Raw genomic sequence first — 21,939 nt, forward strand, 5'->3', positions numbered from 1 at the left:
TCAGTACTAAGGGCCAATAACAGATGGTGGTATACGTTATGGCATGGAATTGTTCGCTCGAAAAACTACAGGCCATGTCACAAAAACGTGTAGCTTGCAGACTGTGTTTAAACTGAGAGAAGTATGAATGAAATGTTAAAAGAGGAAAATCTCCAATAAAATAATTGAATACAAAAACATAATGCTTGTTGCATGGGAAAAATTCCTGTAGAAACTATTTTGTTACAAAATAGCAGAATTTAAGAAGGCATGTTAAAGGCACAATGGATCTTAGGTAGTCGAAAGGAAGGAAAGTATGGACCACAAAATAGTAGCACTGTTGTGGGTGTTTAATATAGCCTTATAGCCCGCCGTAGAGGGCTATACCGGCAATTAAAGGCCCTCTCCAGCGTTAAAGGCCCCGAGCCGAAGGCTCAATAGGGAAAAGTGAACTGACAAATGGTTACAGGAGTATATTATTACAATATTTGACTTTTACCTATTTTGTCCAGCTCATATTACACTCCTAAAACATACTTAAATCATTACACAAACACACCAATTTGTCTAAAATGTACTGCTTTTGTCTGGTTTCTCTTAAAGAAGAAAGTATGGCGATTCTGCAAAAAATATTTGCCTAAGTGACTCAGTTTGCAGATGTATGGTATTGTTGTTTTCAAAAAGCAGAACACTTTCTTAGACATGCATCTGACAATAATTGTTTTCAGTAACCTCCATGGACACCGTGAAATTGCAGCTCTGTAGTCCATTGTACTAGAAGATTAAAAGGATATTGTCTTACTCACTTTAAAGGTAAGAAGTCTTTAAGCCGCTTCAGCTCATTCAGTGTGATGTATAGTTCAAACAAAGTCTCTCCCTTGGAGTGCGTCATTCTGGACCCTTCCTGCTCGGATCCTGCCCTCAGTTCTTCCATGGCAGCACTGACATCCTCAGCCACCTGTGAATGCACACAAACACGTTGAAGTAAGAAGGAACCCATGCACACAGGAGTTAGGGCACCAGATATCAAACTAAAAACTGGTTGCAAACGTCAGAGTCTCAGAATCTGCCCCTTTGCGACCGGTATTTTTGCATTTGGCATGCATCATCCCAAATGCAAAACTCACAAATTGCGTTTCCTTAAATACAATGCTAGAAGCAATTTAAAATAGCGATTTCGCTATTAGGGGTCGCAAATTACCCGGAAAAAAAACTGGTCAGTAATTTGCAAAAACTTTGAAAAATGCACTAAAGTGCATTTTTCAAAGTTACATGTTAGACACACACAGGCCCTTGGGGCATGTGTGTGCGCAACATGGGTGCACAATATAATTTCAGGGGTGCAACAGGGTGTCCCCTCATATAACATTGAACATCTAGGGTATTGCGATTGGACGCGTATCAAGTTGGTACATAAAACGTAATACAAAACATAGAAGTGTTGGGCGGTTGTTTAGAGACTGACCGCCGGACTCTTGTGGGGTTGCGTTTAGTTGGTTTGGCGTATTTTGTTGTTTATGGGGGTTTGCATGGATCTAGGAATTTGTCTAGTGTTGACCACATCCCTCTGTTGGGGTTCCTCCATTGTGCGTGTCTGAGTGCAGTGTTGTCTGACCCTCTGAGAAATGTCACCCAGTTAACCCCTTCACAGCTGGGCAAATTCCCCTGCTGTGCTGGTGGGTGGGGGGCGCGCACAGCGCCCCGTGTTCATGACAAGCTCAGCTTGTCATGAGCCACGGTGGTCGTGTGCCACCCGTTTTTTTAGAACGCTCGCACAGCAGGGGAATTTGCCCAGCATGCAAGCGTTCTAACGGTCATGACGAGCTGAGCTCATCATGAGCACACAAGCACTGTGGCTTATGACGAGCTGAGCTCGTCATGAGACTCGAAGGTGCTAAGCCACCCCTTGAATGTGGCTTTGGTGGTGCCCTTCCATTTGGCTAGCATTTTTTTGACTGCTGTCGTCAAGAGTAAGTCCAGGAGGTATCTGTCCTGTTGTGTGGTTATGTCTGCTATGATGTGAGCTGTGGTCATTGAGGCAAATGATTGTTCTAGAGTACAGCCTAGGGCTTTGTTGGTGAAGCTGAACACCTTCCCTCAGAATTTGCTGACCTTACTACAGTGAAAGATGAGGTGTGTGAGGTCTCCCTTTTCTGTGCCGCAGTTCCAGCAGCAGTCGTTGTCTCCCAGGCCTATCGATGCTAGACGAGCTGGTGTCCAGTATGTTTGGTGTAATAACCAGAATTTCGTCTGTGCTAGCACCGGGATGTCATATTTTTTGATGGGGCCACCCAAAAGGTTTGTAGTTCTTGTTCAGTGAGTCTGGAGCCTATTTGCGTTTCCCAGTAGCTAGTGTTCTTGGTGTTGAGTTTGGAGGAGACAGGGCGGAGGAGTTTGTACAAGTGTGAGACCTGGTGGTGACCTGTCTTGTTTATGTTTTCGATGTACTGGAAGATTGAGGGTTCGTGCTTGGTTAATTTTGATTTTGTTAAGGCTGTTTTGAATGCTAGCAAATTGTATAGTTCTATGTCTGGGAGGGCGAGATGTTTTTTCAGGCTGTTGAAGGTGTAGGGCAACCCTCCCTCTTCCAACTGAGCTGGATACGAGAATCCTAGCTTTCTCCATAGTTCTATGTTGAGGGGCTTCCCCTTGTATTTGATCTTGGGGTTTGCCCAGAGTGTTTCCCAGTGCGAGTTTTTGATGCTATACTCAAGCTTCTAGTCTACTTTGAGTAGGGCGTGCCTAGTGATCTTAAAAATCGGGTTTTTTTTTGTGTCTGCTTGTTGGCAGTGAGGAGAGTTAGAGGATCTGTGTCATTCAGGATGGCTTTCTCCAAAGATAGCCAGGTAGGTGTGTATTGCTGTTTCGGAAGTACCCAGTGCATACCTTGTCTGGATATGAAGGCCGTCTGGAAAGTTCTAAGGTCGGCCACGCTGAGGCCTCCTAGCTTTTTCTCTAGTCTTAGTTTTGGGAGGCCTAGTCTAGGTTTCTTGTCTCGCCATATGAATTTGTTTAACATTTTGTCTACCTTTCTTTGGAAATCGTCCGTGAGAGCCAGGGGAAGCATTCCTGCTAGGTAGTCTATACTACTATTATAAAGAGAGAACTTGCACCTTTTGGCCAGGTAAACTCGGGAACCACAGTACTAATCACAACACCGAATACAGCATTGGAAAGGGCAGTTGCAGCAGAAGGACATAGGCTATACATTTGTACAACATATACATTTCGAAGGGCAAACAACATTCCGGAGAAAGTAGTTCCTTGTGGGCGTTGTTCTCAATGTGGGAGGTAACATTGGCAGAGGGGCATGTCCCATTCGCTCGGTTTCAAGCACTCAAGCACACACAAAGCAACAGATTCTGCAACCACACACAAGCACACACACAACACAGCTACTTCTGCATGCACGTCCACTTCAGGAGCGATAAACACCGTTTTATGCACATAGCCTTGAGAGCATAAACATCGTTTTCCTTCAGGAGCATAAACTTAGTTTTCCACAAATGTGCACTAAAAGAGGTCGGCAAATTCGGTAATCACTGCCTCCGTAAGGGTTCCGAGCCAAGATAAACAAAGGGGCGCGGCTTCGACCAGAAAAGGAACAGTAACATCCAATCGCGTAACACTCTTGCCCGCCCCTTCCACCAAACAACCATCCAATCGCAGCACAAAACCTTCCCACACCGTTTTATACATGTAGCCTTCTGGAGCATAAACATCGTTTTGCTTGATGAGCATAAACATCGTTTTTTTCAATATGTGCACAATCATGGCAGTTGGCACTAGGCCAACTGAGAGGTAGAGGCTGGCTGCAGAGCTCACTGGTTTGCGGGCGGCAGGTGCACCGGAATCATGGTGCTCGGCTGGCTGGCAGCACTACAGATCGCACCTTCAGTCTGTTGCAGTGGGGCTAAAATATCTCCCCTGCCAGTAAATAATTATTTCCGACCCGGGGCCGGTCGAGGGATCGTGCTGGAGCCTGTGTCTGACGGAAGGTACAGGCAGAGCGAGGCTGCTGCTCATTGCAGCTGTACAGGTCTCTGCAGTACTAATGGGCCCCTTTTCTGTCTTGGTATACAGACTCGAGCCTTTAAAAAAATGGAGTATAAGTGTCGAGACAACACCCTCAGAGAATCAAAGAGCAGGACCACTAATGTCAGTCATGCGCAACAATTAAAAGTGCGCAGTAAGTCGTGACCAGTGAAAAACAGACCGGAGCAGGTGCCTCTGTGGAAGGAAGGTAGGCCCAAGAGAAGCGGGTAGTACAGAGCGTTGTTGGGATTTTTGGAACAGCAACTTACACTGCGTAAGCTAAGGCTGAGTGAGTGCAGGTGCGTAGCTGTTTGCCAAAAATGTTTTCATTTTTCATGACGGATATTTAAAGGCAAGGTGACATTTTTCACAACTGTGTGAAAATGGTGCTTCATCTGTATTTGCAAGGCGGCCTCTATCGAGTAAAATGACTCAAAATTAACGTTTTCCGATCAAAGCAAACAGTGCAACCTGGTGAGAGAGGAGGAGAGGGATAATGACAAAGAGGAGCGGGCTAGAGAGTGAGCGCATGAGAGAGGAGAGGGATAAAAAGAGACAGACAGGAGAGGGATAAAAGGATAGGAGAGGGATGAAAGAATAGAGAGGAGAGGGATAGAGAGAGAGAGAACATGCAAGGGGGAGGGGAATAAACACAGGAGAGGTCTAGAGAGTGAGCGCGTGAGAGAGGAGAGGGATAAAAAGAGACAGACAGTGTGTGAGAGAGGGGAGAGGGATAAAAAGAGAGGAGCAGAATAAAGATAGAGGAGAGGAATAAAGAAAGCAATAAAGAGAGGGAGAGAGCGAGGGGGAGGGATAAAGGCAGGAGAGGGATAGAGAGCGTGTGAGAGAGGAGAGGGATAAAAAGAGCGAGAGCGTCGTGGTCACACACAGAGGAAAGCTTGCATTGTGAGATATAGTTGCCGTAGTAGTTTATTCAAAAGACTGACGTGTTTCGATTGGAACACTCTTTGTGGTGTTATTTCTGATATTTACATGTGTTGATCGTCTTCATTGCTTAATTTTGTCCGCAAGAAAGTGTCACTCATACTCGTTGAAATGTCACTAATAATTACACTGAAATTATGAAAATGTCACACATGGCAATCTGAAACCTTGGCAGCTATGCTTTCACATTCTACAACGAGGCATCATCTACGCTCATTAAAAGCCATTACCGGACTCGCGCACTGTTGTTGGAAGGTGCTTCACAGGGGGCGGCCAGGGAAATATTCAGGAAAAGAACAAGTCTCATTGCACGTTAATTCACAGCGCTTTACTACCGTCTAACGTTCTTGCAAGGGGGAAGCTAAAAAAACGTGCTCAGAACACTCCCCGTAAACATTGCTGGCAGGGCCACGAACGCGATAATAAATAAATCAGCACTACTTTCACACAAAAAAAACTCAGAGGCCAGGGGAACATCCAAACGCTCAATTCCACAAGCCTCTTTTACATTCCACAACAAGGCCGTATAAAGCTGTTGCAAGGGCCTGCACAGGGGGCAGCCAGGAAAAAAAAAGCACATTGAACAGGGGGCAACCAACCAACAGTTACATTTGCAAGGGCCTGCACAGGGGGCAGACAGGGAAAATAAATAGGCACATTCAACAGGGGACATCCAGGGAAAATACAAAGGCACATACAACAAGGCACATTTACATTTGCAAGGGCCTGCACAGGGGGCAGACAGGGAAAATAAATAGGCACATTCAACAGGGGGCAGTACCGAGAAATATTAAAAGCTTCATAATATTTTTTCACACATTACTTTTCTCACCCGGACAACGTCGGGACGGGCTGCTAGTTTACTATAAGGGTGATCATCATCTTTACTGTATCTATTCTGCGCCACCTGGAGATGAACTTGGGCAACCAGGTTTCCAGTAGCCCTTTGATCTTTTCTAGGGTAGTTTTCTCATTTTGGTCTCGAGTGATTCTTAGGTTTTTCCCGACTTGGATACCTAGATATTTGACAACCCCAGGTTGCCATGCCAGGCCTGAGTCTCCTCTTACCTCTCTGGTTGTGTGTATGTTGAGTGGCATGCATTCCGATTTGTCTCTGTTGAGTTTGTATCCTGAGTGTATAGCATACGTTTCAATGGTGTGCATGAGAGCTGGTAAGGAGTTAGCGGGTCCTCCATTATTATGAGTAAGTCATCCGCGTAGGCTGCGAGTTTGACTGTGATGTTGTTAATGGTTATACCCGCTATATTTCTGTTTGCTAGGATGTCCCTAATCAGGGTTTCAAGTGCTAGTAAGAACAGCAGCGGGGATAGTGGGCAGCCTTGTCTCGTCCCTCTCTGGAGGTTAAATTGGGCAGATGTTGCTCCGTTGATAGCTATCTGTGCTTTAGGGCTTTTATACAGTGCCATGACTTTCTTTGTGAAACTATCTCCCAGGCTGTATGCTTGCATGCTCTTCTCTAGGAATTGCCAGGATACCCTGTTAAAGGTCTGAAATGCATTCTCCCTGACTGCTCTTGCATATTAGATTTAATAGTTGAATTTCATGTGGAAGTTGGATTTGTTCTTTTCTCACGTTGCTGGTGGAGAAACCTGTCTTTGTTAGTTAGTATAACACTTTTGTTTTAGGAGTTAGGCTCAGGGAGGAGAGGATACATTTGTACATGAAGGGCTGATAAAGTGAGACGTATTCTTTGTCACTGGAGAAGGTCTTGGAATCAAGGTCAATTTGCCAGGAGCTGGAAGTATCACAACTGAGTGGAAAATCACCTATGAGGGGTGTCCGGAAGGATGAGGTGATCAGAGGTTGAGCAGAGAGAGTGTTCTGAGACTTTGGTGTTGGAGTTAGGGACAGTGCCCCGGTCGTTGAGTCAGGAGAAGAGAGGAGATCGATGGTGAGGAAAGGAGCATCTTAGAACGAGTTCTGTAGCCTTTGACTACTTGACCCATACACCGTGAGTGTACTTCCTAGGAAGTCTTTAAGTGCTGACACCTTTTCCTGACTTGCCTGGGAAATGCTAAGTAGGGATGTCACTTTAGTAGTAGAGTAGGGGTAGACTAATGCTTTTCACTTACGAACCCCCAATGAAGTCTGATCTTGATGCGGAGGCACTTGTCCATTGACCGAGAGTTCCAGAGCAAATTGGAATCAGGGAACTCGCCCCATCACCTATATAACACCACTCTCAGACAATCACCAGATCGCATGACATCAACATCATCTCCTACACCAACAATGCCCAGCTGGTCCTCTCACTCTCAGCGGATCCCACCTCGATGAAGACCAACTTCCACAACTGTATGAAGATCGCCTCCACATGGATGAAGGACAACTGCTTGAAGCTCAACATGGACATAACTGAAGCTCTGATCGTCGGCAGACACACCGTGCTCTGGAATGACTCCTGGTGGGCGGCAGAGCTGTGACCCACCCCACGCTGAAAGACCACGCCTGCAACCTTGGCATCATCTTGGACAGCAAACTTTCCTTGAAACATCAGGTCAATGCCATTTCTTCAGCCTGCTTCCACATGCTCTGCAAAATCTTCAGGTGGCTCCCAATCAGCAGCAGGAAAGTTATGATGCAGGCCCTCATCACCAGCCGACTAGACTACGGCAACGCACTCTATGCAGGCACAATCCCCGAACTCATGTAAAGACTCCAGATGATCCAGAACGCAGCTGCCACACTGATCCTCAACCTGTTCAAGAGGACACACATCACCCAGCACCTGACAGACCTCTAATGGCTCCTCGTCAAGAAGAGATGCCAGTTCTTCTGACCCACACCTACAAAGCCTTCCATGACCAGGGACCAGCATACATGAGCCACCGCCTGCATTTCCACCAACTGACCGGGAATCTCCTCTCTACATACTTTGCCCTTGCACATATACCACATGTCCGCCACTGCCACTCCGAGGACTATCCTTCTCCCATCTGGATGCCAAATCCTGGAACACCTTCACCCGTGCAACGCACCCTTGCTAACTCACTTCAGGAAGGGACTCAAGACCTGGCTCCTCAACTTATACCTGCAGCACAGGGCCTGGATACCCTATAGGGTAATACTCAAGTACTACTTGATTGATTAATTGATTTACTCATATTGTATGTGCCTGTACAGTCTAACTGCTAATTAGAAATGTTTAAAGATAGTTTAGATAGGGAGTAAGATTCTCACATGTTGTGGTGCAATGACACAGGCTCCGAAAATGGGAGGGTTTGATGTTAACAGGCGCATTAGTCAGATTCCCAGAAATGGCAGTGGAGAATATAAAATCCAATTTGGACCTCGTGCTACAGAAACTCACTGTGAACAACTCCGTTACATTTAATTGTTTCCATGGTTGGTTTTTAGGCTTATGACTAACCCTGGGCGGAGCACTACGCTACGCTCGCGGAGTTTGCGAAGTTCGCGCAACTTCGCACTATGCGAGCTGCACGTAGCACAGTGCGAACACGCGTAGTGCAGCGTAGCGTAGTGCAGCGCTCATTTTTTGCTTGTTTGCGGTCCTGAACGTCATGTTCGCGACCGCGAGCAAGCAAAATGACATCCCGGCGAGATTCTCAACGCGGGGAGGTAAGGTTTCTCATTGAGAGTGGTTGCGCATGCTCGCGACTGGTCTCAATGATAAACTACCAGTTCGCGTTGAGAAAGCTGCAGCTCGAGTAATAATCTACTCGAGCAGCAGAAAACTACAGCTCGCACTGTGCAAGATGCAGTTTTCAATGATTGCACAGTGCCGGATGCTTGTCCGCACTGTGCAATCATTGAAAACACATCTTGCACAGTGCGAACATGCTACTACGCTGCTCGCGTAGTGCTACGTGAAGGTCGGGTAGTGCGAAGTGCACTTCGCGTAGCTTCGCGTGGCGCTACTTCGCGAACTACGCCCACCCTTACTTATGACAATGTTTTACATTGCAGTTCTTGCCTTTCGAACATTTATATCGTTTTATTAACCATATAAGAAAGGTAAAAATCGATGTCAACATCTTGTTTGTGTGATTAGATGCGTTTCTGTAATTTATTGTCATTATTAGCGGTGTTTTACAAGTTTTAAAAATATATATAGTTGGTGTAATTGTTGGCTATATGTATTAATCAATGCAGCAGCTTTATTGAATTTGCTTGCTTCTAACTTTGTAACTTTAAGTTGGAAAGTGTTTCGGCACCCTAGTCAAGTCAGTCGCCTCTTTAATTTGCATATTGCTTTGTTAGTCAGCTTTCTAGACTCACTGTTCTAATACATTGTTGCTGCACTTTTGTGTAACATGTGTGGTAGATTATAGTACTCTTGGGTATGCCCTTCTCTCATCTTGGATTGTTTTGTGCCCTCCCTACTCCAGCATATCTTGGTCGCTCCTTTATATTACATGTTAACCCCTTAAGCGCTGCACCCGTCCAGCGGCCGACGGCACCACTACCTCGGGAGTGCTGCCGTCGGCCGTTGGACGTTCCAACTGCACCTGCGCAATGGAACGTTCAGCACTGGAGCTGGACATTCCAAAGCAGCTAAGGTGTTAAGACTTTTTCACTTGGCAAAACAACAATGCTTTTTCAAGCAGTATGAATCCTAGACTATCTTGTCTGGCTGTCTGTAGTAAAAACAACAAAAAAGAATAGTTAACTATGTCGTTCATGAGGGTGAGGTTGTAGTACATATTTATTTCATGAATTAAGAAGCATATTTGTCTGTTGAAGAAGAGATTTTTGTATATTTTTTGGCTGTGTACAGCTAACAATGGGCTCTAACTGCAACCGAATATTCGTTGTTTCCCTTTCAGGGATGCAATAGCGTTGAGCACAATGTCAGTGATGCAGCTGATCAGTGTGTTTTGATGCTTTCATTGTCAAATATATGTACTTAACTAAGAGACTATTTAGTAAGTGAGTTAGATATGGGACTGAAACAAGGTCTCTCATTGGCTAACATTATTAATATAGCTGTATTCATAATTTATGGCAATTACACCATTTCTCCGCGACGACTCCTCGACTGTGCGGGAGGAGCATTGCACCACCTGCCAGCAACCCAAAAAATGAAAAATAAAATTAATATGAACACTTGTTTATTATCGTTTTATTTTCGATCTTAGAGCCAACGCTTGAGGGCGGGGCTACGGGGATGACAGGCTGGTGGAGAAGTGGTTGCAGTGCGGTTCAGCGCGCATGCCGGTCTGGCCAGCTGTCTCAGTGCCACCAAACCATCATGCGCACTGAAACTCTCTCCAACCTTAGCTGAGTTGCCGCGTTGGGGAGAGCAGGCACAGGCTTCCAGTCTAACTGTGAGTGCAAATCATCGGTGCTCAGGCCAATCCTGACGCTTCTTTCAGCAGCATGAAAGCAGCGTCAGGATTGGCTGAATTGGAGAGGAGCGTAATGTGGCAGGTAAGTGTTTTTGTTTTTCAATTTGTCTCCTCACCCGTCCTCCCTCCATGCCCCCCTCCCCTTCCACCACTCCATGGACACACTGGCTGCCACTGCAATTCCTGTGAATTATGGGAAATCATTCTGAAAGATGATGTCATCACGATAAAATGTGGGCACTGAATGTTCTGCTTTTTGTACAATAAAGGAAGCCAAGGAAGTAACATGCTCATGCATTTGCATTCTGAAAATATATACAAATCTGAGTAAAAAGCGCATGATTTACCAGATTTTCTAGTTGGTGGTATGCAATGCTGAACAGGTCCACCTTCACGATGCTGAAAATGAGATACAAGTGAGAGTTAATCTATGAATGTCTGAGGATATTCTTGGGCATAAACCTTTGAAGTATTCAGGCATTGGCATTTTTCCAAGCATCTCTTCACCCCTTTTGATACAGTTTGGGTCAAAATATTCTCAGACTGTGCTAAGGCAAGATATGCCGCCTTTAATATCCAGCTGCCAGGACCCCAGAGGCACTTCTTTGATGCTCTTGCTGCTGACATTTTATATCAAAAGACACTTTATAGTGTATCTTTTACCTGGGAACAGGTGTAAAACAGAATGATTCGCCAGAGGGTGATAATTGTATAAAAACAGATATTATCGGATAGCATTTTAAAATATATACATACATTCAGGAGGAACAGATTTTCAAAATAAAAGTATATGACAAACTTAAAGTCATTTTCTAAGCATGCTGTTTGAAAAAAATTGTAAAAAACTCAAGCCAGGGGAGTTGTTCTTTCAATAAATATATACTGGTATGAAAAATACCAGAGACAATTACATAACATACAATGATTGAGCATAAGATCCAGTTATATAGAGCCAATTATTTATTAAACACATTTTAAAAGGGCTAATGAATAACCTTTATCAGTGCTTTCGTAAATCATTTCAATACTGACAGATCATAAACAGTTCATGTGATTCAAACCCATTTCCCAGGTCCATTACATTTTAATCAGTGCTCGACTACATGACCTCAGCAATTAACCAGCCAATTATTCTCAGGATATGAATACATAAAAGGCACTATATCCATAGCCTTTTTCAGAATCACATCCAAGGAAACTAGCCCAGATCAACGACCCTGTCACACAACACAGAGCAGCACCCAAAGTGACAGGTAGAGAAGAGGAAAGCACCATATTTACAGAGATATGACACTCTCCTCCTCTCTCCCAAGCACCAGCGAACAACAGGGTGCCAAGTGACACATGCACATCTTTGCTCCATAGTGCAAGGGTGTCTGATTAAGTCTAGGTTAGGTTTGTACTTGAAGGGTAACCTTCAAGAGCAAATACTATACCTAGACAAACTGTAAAACAATACAGTGTGACACACATGCAAAGTTATTAAAAGAAAGGGGAAATAAAAAGTATTTCTTCTTTTAACGCCTGCTTCAAAGTGGCGTTATGTTTGGCAGCTAAATCCTGTCTACCATAGTTTTTCGATAGGGTTTGTGTCCAAAAGCAGGGGTGGTAGCACAGAAGCGCCCATGTACCACCCATGCAATGCCCCTCTGACACAGAGTAATCCAAAACTGCACTTTGAGCTGATGTGTGTTGCTTTTAAGCACTTTACGCCTGCAATACAAGTTTGGCGCTTGAAAGAAAATTCAACAAAAAACCTTTTGCACAGGTTTGTACCAATTTTTTTATGCAAAACCCAGTGTAAAAGGTTTGTAAATCTGGCCCTTCATTTCTTTGCAACTGTGATTGGCATAACACTACTCAAAATTAATCTCAACAGTGCAAACTCCTTTAATATTCCAAACATATCCCACCCTTTATGCCTGCAAGAGGGCCCAAGTATTCCAGTTCTCCATTGTGCATACTTACAGTTTATCCTCCCTGGGTATGTATGGGCCTAGTAGGACACTGAGTTGCTCAAGGGCTCTGTTACCTTCTTGCCTTAGAGCATTTAGAGTACACCACGGAGCATTGCTCTACCTACTCTCCAAGGCAGCTATTGGTTATTAGATGCATACATAAAGGGTACTGGCATTCACTAGAGATGTTCCAGGTCCTTCAGGTACAAATGAACTCCAAGTAGATAACTGAGATCTTTCGCTCACCTAGGATACCTAGGTCGAAGAGTCAATTATTTCTCTAGGAGAAAGGAGTAGGATTGAACTATAGTTTGACACAGAAACCTCTTTGTTTACATATAGATGATGCAGTGCAGTTGGTATAACGAGCAATGGAAAAAACAAAATATACCCCTCCCTTTGTGGACTGAAGTACAACCCTAAATATTTAGTTGACCTTAACCCCTTCCATGCTGGTGACGAACCCCAGCCGTCATGCACTACGGTGCTCGTGTGCTGATGACGGCTGGGGTTTGTCACGGCCCGCCCGTGTTCGTCCGGCGGCCGCACACGGGGAAAATCGCGGCCGCACGGAAGGGGTTAAATGCCATGCAACTGCATTCAGAATAACACAGGAGTTACCTTTTGACCTGGTGATCTCAAGCTCTTGGTAACTTCCTGAAAGCTCAGGGAAGCTCAAGCCTCTACCTTTCACTAGGGAAAATTGTTTCCAATGCTTACAAATGCAATAAATGTGCTATGATCTCTCAGTCCTTAGCATCTACCCAAGTTGGTTTGATCCCAGTTGGATAAGAACTTGCCAGGAATTTTGCAGAAATAAAAGAAATCAACAAAGTAAAATGGAATACCTACCCTATAAAACTGAGAATTCTGATTGCCAGAAGAAATTAGTCAAAGTTCCGGCATCCGTTTAAGGAGTAAGGTTGATCGGTTGGTAAGTGAATAGGTTGTACAACACTGTTCAAGTTTGTTGGACCTGGCCCTTTCTGGAGGGTCACCCCAAACATTTTGCCTTTGTCCCTGCCCTTTTTGCTGAATTCATATTGTTGGCATAGGACTCTGTGCATTTTACCACTGCTAACCATTGCTTAAGTGCTTTTTTGTACTCACTCCCCTAAACATGGTAAATTGGTTTACACCTGACTGGCATATTTAATTTACATATATGTCCCTTTTAGAGGGGTATACCATATACCTAAGGGTTTGCAAATTAAATGCTACTAGTGGACCTGCAGCAGTAACTGTGCCACACACATACATAGTCCCCTAAAATATGTCCCAGGCCAGCCTGGGACATATTTTAGCCTGAATGCAGTTTTAAACTGCCAATGTAACTTGGTAATATAACCCCCTTACAAAGCCTTAAACACCCCTTTTATTGCATATGTCACCTCTAAGGCAAGCCTTAGGTGGCCAAAGAGGCAGGGTCATTGTAAATTAAAGTTTGGATATGTACGTTTAAGTTTTACATGTCCTGATAGTGAAAAACACCTAAATATGTTTTTCACAATTGTGAGGCCTACCCGTCCCATACAATAAAATTGGGTTGCCTTCTTATATTTAATAAGTGCTAACTTTTCATTAGGACCAGTTAAGCATTTCCTATTTAGTATCTATGAAATTATAATTAAAAATCCTCTTTAAAATTAAAGTATTTTTAGCTTTTAGTAAGTTCGGATTTTCCTCCTGTTATCCATTTGGTGCCTGCATTCTCTCTCCCCTGGGCCTCATGACTGGGTTTAACTGATAGGCTCTATGAATCCCTCCAAGTCACACAATAGAGGGCTTAGGTGTGCCAAAATGCGCCATCTGCTGGCAGGATGGGGCGGAGTTGGGCACAGCCCCATTTGCAACTGAATAGCTGTGCTCTGCCTTCACACACAGGGCATGTCATCTCCACATTCTCTTTGCAGTCAGCTTGGGTTCAATTTGGTATTATAACCCCCTTAACAAGCTTTAAACTCCCATTTTATTGCATATGTCACCTTGAAGGAAAGCTTTAGGTAGCCCATAGGGCAGGGTGCATTGTAACTAAAAGTTTGGACATGTATGTTTAAGTTTTACATGCCAACACAATTGTGAGGCCTACCAGCCCCTTAGGATAACATTGGGCTGCCTTATTTCATTTAATAAGTGCTAACGTTTGATTAGGACCAGTTAAGCATTTCCTATTTAGTATCCATGAAATTATAATTAAAAATCCTCTTTAAAGTCAAAGTCTTTTTTAGCTTTTAGTAAATTGGAATTTTCCTCCTGTTGGCCATTTGGTACCTGCATTCTCTCTCCCCTGTGCCTCATGACTGGGTATAACTGACAGGCTTTGTGAATTCCTCCCAGTCACACAATAGAGGGCTTAGTTGTGCCAAAATGGGCCATCTCCTGGCAGGAAGGGGGCGGAGTTGGGCACAGCCCCACTTGCAACTGAATAGCTGTGCTCTGCCTTCACACAAAGGGCTTCGTCATTTCCACATTCTCTTTGCAGTCAGCTTGGGGCTAGGGCAGGGAAGTCAGGGAATTCCATGCACTTCAAAGAGAAACCTCTAGAAACTTCTTCCAACCTCAAAGGAGGCACCAGATATAAATGTTGTGCCCTCAGACCCACTTGTCAGTTCACTTTCGGGACCTGAGGAATGAATCTTAGAGGACTGCCTGCTGTTGTGACCTGCTGTGTACTCCACAAGACTGATTTGCTTCACCTGGTAGGATTACTTTGTGCTTGGGGATGTATGATAGAACAATGCATGCCTTTACCAAGCATCATTTACCACGCAATGTGTTTACAACGCAATGCCTTTACCATGCATGAATTTACCATGCATTTACCTTTACTATGCATACCTTTACAATGCAAGGTAAGTATATGGTAAGATAGGTGAAACCAACACACATATATATCTCAATTTACATTGTTTTCTTTGTTGGAGCAGACCCCACAACCACCTCCTTTTTAAAAATGACCTCCCCTTTTTTGTAACCTTACCACTCTATATCCTTACCCATCCCAAAACTCTAAAAATGCACTTATCACCCTATACTACTACCCACCTCTACACCTAAAATCTCCTTTACCACCCTCTACCAACTCTTAAACCCTGAAAAATACCCTTATGACCCTACAGCCCTACCCACACCGAATCATGAAAAACACCCTTACCAACATATACCCCTACCACCCCTAGATCCAACAAATGCCCATATTACCCTATTCACTTACCTTCCCCAATCCCTAAAAACACCCTTACCACCTACCCACCCTAAACCTTAAAAACACACTTGCCACCCTATACCCCTACACCCTAAAAAATACCCTTATCACCCTATACCCCTACTGACCCCTAGCCCTAAATCATACACACACACACACACACACACACGCGCGAACACGCACACACACACACAACAACACACATACACACACACTTTTAACGACATTCAAGACTGACAAGACTATCAAACCAAAAATGATTTGACCACCTGTTTGCTGTTTCGTCTATTTCAAGATGTCAATAAAAAAACATTGGCATGAGGTTTTACGAAAATATACTTTGCATTCCAAATTGAACAAAAGATGAATCTTTATGAATTGGCAGGGGAACATCTGTTCATCAACTTTATGCTTCAAGGTAAATGCTTCTGTGTTTGAAATGCACAATCACAAAGCACTGAGGTAGGTATAATTCAGACACATTTTTTTAAATTCCACGCTCACAGCATACAGATGTAGATCGGAGCATTCACAACGCACAGGCGTGGATGGACTCATGCAGAGTTCCTGTGTTTTTTACATATGCTCCCTTAGAACACAATTGTGAAAGCTAGGCATATCTTTTCTCCCCTCACTGTCCCTAAACCTATTCATAATGCAGCCTCTCTCAATGTTATTGCTTCAGATGATTGGTCCAAGGCTCTTCTAATTATCAGTGCACAAACTCAGTGCCTTTAAATGAGGTAGTACAAAGATCCGGTTGCATATAGCGCTGAAAAATTGCATACTGTGGCGGGAAGAGCTAGGAAAAAGTAAGCTATGATCAACTGATCTGTTTAGAGCAAGTAAAATATTTTACATTCCCTTTCCCTCCAAAGCCTATTAAGTGAAATTCTTTAAGACAGCAGCGTGGCTGATGGAGATGTAAAAAGCGCATGCAAATGTGGCAGCACTTGAGAGGGAGGAGGGTCTTTTAAAGGCAGGAAAAGTACTGGATCTATTGAAAATAGTTTTATACAGAGGTAGAACTATGTAAAAGTAAAACTAAGGGGCTGATTATGATTGCGGGTTTTCCGCATCCTCGGGGCCGGCGGAAGCCACCGCCGGCCCCGAGGATGCGGAAAAACCGCAGCGGACTGACCAAGGACCCACCGCCACATTAGGATGGCTGGTGGGTCCTGGTTTCCGTCCGCAGCTTTTCCGCCGCGGTCGGCTTACAACCGCGGCGGAAAAGCTCTGATATGGTGACGGTGTCTCTCAGACACCGTCCGCCATATCAGGATGGGCTTTTAAAAGTGCTTTTCCGCGGCGGGTTTTCCGCCGTGGAAAAGCATACGGATCTTCACCTAGGGGGCCCGTTGCGGGCCCCCCTAGGTGAAGGGGGGGTGGTAGGTGCACATGGGGGTACCTATGGTACCCCCCTGCATTTGCATGCAGAAAGCGGCAGGCACCGCGCGGTGCCTGCCTCTTTCTGCATGCAAATGCCATGCGTGCATTTTTAACATTGCCGCGGGTGCAGCTTGAAGCTGCACCCGCTGCAATGTTAAAAATAGAGGATGTGACCGCCAGGGTGGCGGTCACATCCTAATCACACAGGAGGGGACTCCGCAGCCCATGCGGACGTCCCCTCCTCCTCGATGATCGCGGATGGACGCAAGTCCGTCCGCGATCATAATCGGCCCCTAAGTGTTCCAATTACTTGCTTTACATCCCCTGGGGCCAGCGGCAGATGGTGGGCCGATAAGAAATTGGGTATCCGCCAGTATAGAAAGCACAGTGGGATACTGGCTGGAACAAATCTAGTCTTCTAATAAAGGTGTGGCACACAAGGCAGCTCTAAAAGCACACTGTCGTCACAAAAGAGCTGTGAACAACTGTAAAGTAAAATATTTGACATCCATTACTCCTGAAGTCATTTAATAGCTTTAAAAACTATTCCCCAAACTTCTAAAAAATTACAGGGTTGTATTATAAATCAGAGCAGAAAGAAAGCATGCAATGAAAAGAGAAAATGAATCACTGAAACTAGAAACCACTTCAAAGGATCACTCAACAGGCTGTTGAACCAGTATGAAGCCAAAGCATCGAGCGAAAGTGAAAGAGTGCATTATCGCTCCTTACCGCACAATTTTTGAAATTACATTTTATTTTCTAGTGTTCGAGTAAGCTACTTAAATTGTTTATAAACCTCCCAGTGGCAGAAGCGTATGCTCGGACCAGCCATGGGATCTAGGGCCCGGTCACGACACACAGAATAACAAACAAAAGAACAAGGATGGGTAGGGGGTGGGGTGAAGGGAACAGCACACAGAGAAATGGAGAGGAGAAGGGGAAACCAGTAAAATATGCAAAACAAGTCAATTAAAGTAATGTGCTGGTTAAACAAGAGCTACACATGCTCATCAAAGAAAAACTATGTGTTTGCTGGTGCGTGGGTAAGCAATTTTTTACATTTATAAGTTTCTCATCTATGTGGAATGTTGCCAAAGTCTCTGTAGGTTCGGAAATCTGTGCCGTTCTGCTGCTGCTCCTGGGCCCCAGCTGTGGCCATAGCAGGCCTTCGTGGTAGGCGCTCGATTCTCTCAAAGGGTTAATCCTTAGCAACAATGACAAGGGGTTAACCTGCGGGAGTGCTTTCCTTCTGGGAAGAGGATTCAATTTTATATAATCACCCTATCCTATCTTATCCACCAGGCAAAAAGCCAGCAGACAACAGTTCTCTAAGCATGTTTAGTGGTCTACTCAACTGCATTCGATCTGGTGGACATAGGTATTCAATGGAGAAAACTCCAGGTGTGGGGTATTCCTAGTGGTCTTCTTAACGCCATTATATCATTATATACATCAATTTGGGTGAGGGTCAAGCTGTCAGATACTGCGCTAACTAGCAAGATTAACACCAATCAAGTGCTAAAGCAAGGGTGTGGCCTCATTCCAATGTTGTTTAATTTATATACAGTGGACATGTTTCGGGCACATAAGAACCCAACTTAATCCCCCCAAAATTAGGCAATATTAAGATCACAATATTGCAATACGCTGATGACATTGTCCTGCTTGATAATTCAAAAATAGGACTCCAGAAAGTACTAAATACACTCCATTCATACAATAGTGCAAACAAGATGATAGTAAATGATTCCAAAACAAAGGTGTTATCCTTTGGAAGGACGCTAAAACAAACAAGTTGTCACTGGTCTCTGGGTCCCCTAAAAATCTCAGCAGCTAAATCTTACAATTATTTTGGTACTTGGTTCTCTGCGAATGGCGCACCAACAATACACAAGTGCCACTTAAATCATAAGGCAGCATTAATAATTATTAGACAGCCCTTGAAAGCTCCTCCTCAGCCCCAATTAGAAAAGTGCTTAGGGCCGTACTACCCTCGGCATTTACCTATGGCAGCGAGGCCTTTCTGGCTCAACTCACTAAAACTATTGAAAACTACACCTAAAAACTTATAAAAGAGTGTTCAAACTGCCCCAGTACATCAGGGGACCCTTGGTTAAACTTGAATTTGGCCTGGTGGGCATTGCATGGTCTAGCATGGGGTATTTTTCAAAGTACTTCTATAGATACATAATGACATTGCCAGCTACCTTGAAATTTATTCTGCAAGATATATTCAAATATAAAAACAACCAGTGGCCCACGTATCTAACCGCGGCAGTAGCAACCCTAGAAATTGACCTGACCTTTCTAAATACTTCTTCAATTACGCACACCACAGTAAAAAGTATAGTGAAAAAACAAACCAAACTACTCTCAAAGATCACAGACTTGCAAAACATTAAGTCTGCACCGCCATTACAAGCCCTGGCTCTATCATATAATAATGACAGCCAAGTTTGTCTTCAGGCACAACCTTACCTCAATAGTGCAATAGGGAGAGTTTGCCTGACCCAAATCTAGGCGGCAAGGATGCTGGCATTACACATTAAAGACTTTAACCCTAACTGGCCACTGCTTTCCAAGATAGTTATGTATAGACTTTGCGGCTACAAATCAGAAACTTTTTTACATTTACTTTGTAGCTACCTGACGTTGCTTGACTCCTGGCGATCTTTATTAAAGCCACTCTTTTTAACTAATGGTATAAGGACATGTAATCAGGCAATGTACTGGATTTTTAGCACCATGTTGCCCTTCCGATTGGCAAGAATAGGCAAATTCTTTAAAGTTGTGCAGGACTCCCTTACAAACTCACAACAAAGCATTGAGATGAGCGTGAATCGATAACTCTTGGCTTTTGTATCATGGGCGTTAGGTATTTTAGAGTTTGGTCATTTTAGAATTTAGTTTTTTTTGTTTTTGTAAGGTATTTTTAATTTCTTTAAAAAAAAAACTAAAATTGGATCAATTATAATAGACTGCAAATAGTTAAATTATCCAAAATTTAACTAAAACCGCTTGTATATTCAGAGTTTTTGATTCTTTGGGCATTATGCGCTAGTCATCTTATAGGGTCTTGCAAGGAATCCCCATTCTCTTTTGTCACTTTGTATATTATGTATTTTTTAAATGTTTTATATTGTCATGGTTTTAAGTAATCTATACAATAAATATTGCAATGAAAAAGAGGATTCAATGTTCTGCTAATGCCTCCAGAAAGCACCCACCCCCTCCCTAGAGCCATAAATGTACACAACAGAATGGGGTGCAGGGCAGGGGCTGGCATAATTTAGAGAAAGCATTTGCAGCTAAATTTCCACATAAATTAACCTGCACGAAGTTAACATCAAACTGTGCATGGGGTGTGGACAACGGCGCCTGACCTCCAAATGGCTGTTTTCACTCACGCTCGAAATGGCTAGGCAGCGGGAGAAGCTGTACATGTGGAGACAAGTGTGCCAGTGTGCAAACAAAAGAAAACAAGCAGAACCAAATAATGTGTCATAACTAACACAAATAGACACTAGGGGTATGTGTAGGAGGGACAGCCACCATGGGAGGGAACAATACAACCAATGCTCACATTAAAAACCCACGTTTCAGAATGGCATACAAAGTAACTAATGAAATCAAAAGGCGTACCACAAGCCCACAGAGGAGCTACAGCATGTTGAGGGACAGAGCATTCACTGCCTATGCTTGACCTAAACATAAATAAATGTTTTGAAACAGTATAGAAATAACTTCTTATTTCTAAGGCAGGTTTAAATTAGGGGTGGGCAGAACTCATGGAGTTTCATCGTGTGGAATTCAGCAGACTTACGGTAAAACTCTGCAAGATTCTGCGGGATTCCACCAACGGGCTAAAAATATGCAGCTTGCACTGCAATTTAGCGTCTGTAACATGAGCAGCACTGAAAATCAACGTTAACGGCACCATGCGTAGTTCAAGAGAGCACTGCAATTTGAGTTCATTTTGCTGCCTCTGAGGAAGAAAATCTACTTGAGCGACCGTACATCTATTCAAATAGCTGCCCTCTACTTGTGATCGCTCATGAATGCTGGGTACCACTCGCGTTTGAAAATCGAGCTGGGGATACCAAACTCACATATTCTGGAGACTTGCAGGAGAACAATTTCACCATATGGCAACTGGCGGAATTCGTCCAGAACTCCACCGATTAATCGGGCAGAACGAAACATTCCGCCCAGCCCTAGATTTAATGGAAAACATCCCTCTTGCATCTTTTGTATAATACAAAAGAGGGAATGGTTAGTAAAATTTAAAGGTTTATATTTATTATATGAACAGAAATACTGAACACAGGACTCACTGAAGTTGTGTAAATTATTATTTGAGTACTTGGAGTGGAAGGGTACCTTGTTGAAAATACAATTGAATACAACCTAACCCCTCAGTCTCTGCAACTGAGTTAGAAGTAAAGGACCTGGTACAACAAATAAAATGTTTGGAAGGCATATCAAGTGGGCCCTCAGAATCAGTCTTACAGGAGGTATCTAGCAACATCCCTATATATGGAATGACCAAATTGAAAATGTATGCTTAGTCCGAAAAGACAGGTGAGTAAACCATTACCTTCTCAACCAAAAACCTTCACCAACATTCTAATATTGCCTACACAAACAGAAACATTTAGCCAAGAACCTTTCCTTCTACATGACAATCCCAGCCTTCCGAAAAAAAAACTTAATGTAAATAAAAAAATCAGTTAAATACAAAAGTAATGTACCCAACATTTATGAAAATCATCTGCATCAATATTTATATTTCTTTAAAGTGAAACATGATTTTAGGCCATTCCTATTCAAAATGTTATAGATTGTGAAGTGTCAACCAACAAGAGATAAGAGTAGACACCTTTTGCAAAGGTGGTGTATTGGATGAAATATCAACAATAAACATCCAAAAGGTTGAAATGAAGGAATCAAGCCCCCACGTTTTCCTTTAAAGAGATGAGCGTGCTATGGAAAGTAAAGAAGCATTCATGACCAGGAAGTATCCTAAGATCAAGAATTTACATATAGAGCTCAACAGAGGTATGAGAGATAGAAGCAATTAATGGTAGGAAGGTGT

At 43.5% G+C, this 21,939-nt stretch overlaps 1 protein-coding gene across 1 annotated transcript in view; it reads right to left on the reverse strand.

Annotated features, from left to right (window-relative positions):
- Window positions 1–21,939, reverse strand: part of BAIAP3 (BAI1 associated protein 3) — a 564,909-nt gene that overhangs the window by 128,236 nt on the left and 414,734 nt on the right. The window contains exons 19-20 of the mRNA XM_086940582.1: window positions 10,637–10,688; window positions 786–937 (exon numbers count right to left, since the gene is read on the reverse strand). Of these exons, the coding sequence (XP_086796708.1) occupies window positions 786–937; window positions 10,637–10,688 (204 nt within the window). The remainder of the gene's footprint in view (window positions 1–785; window positions 938–10,636; window positions 10,689–21,939) is intronic.

This window comes from Lissotriton vulgaris, chromosome 10, assembly GCF_964263255.1.
Source record: "Lissotriton vulgaris chromosome 10, aLisVul1.2, whole genome shotgun sequence".
NCBI classification, from domain to species: Eukaryota; Metazoa; Chordata; class Amphibia; order Caudata; family Salamandridae; genus Lissotriton; species Lissotriton vulgaris.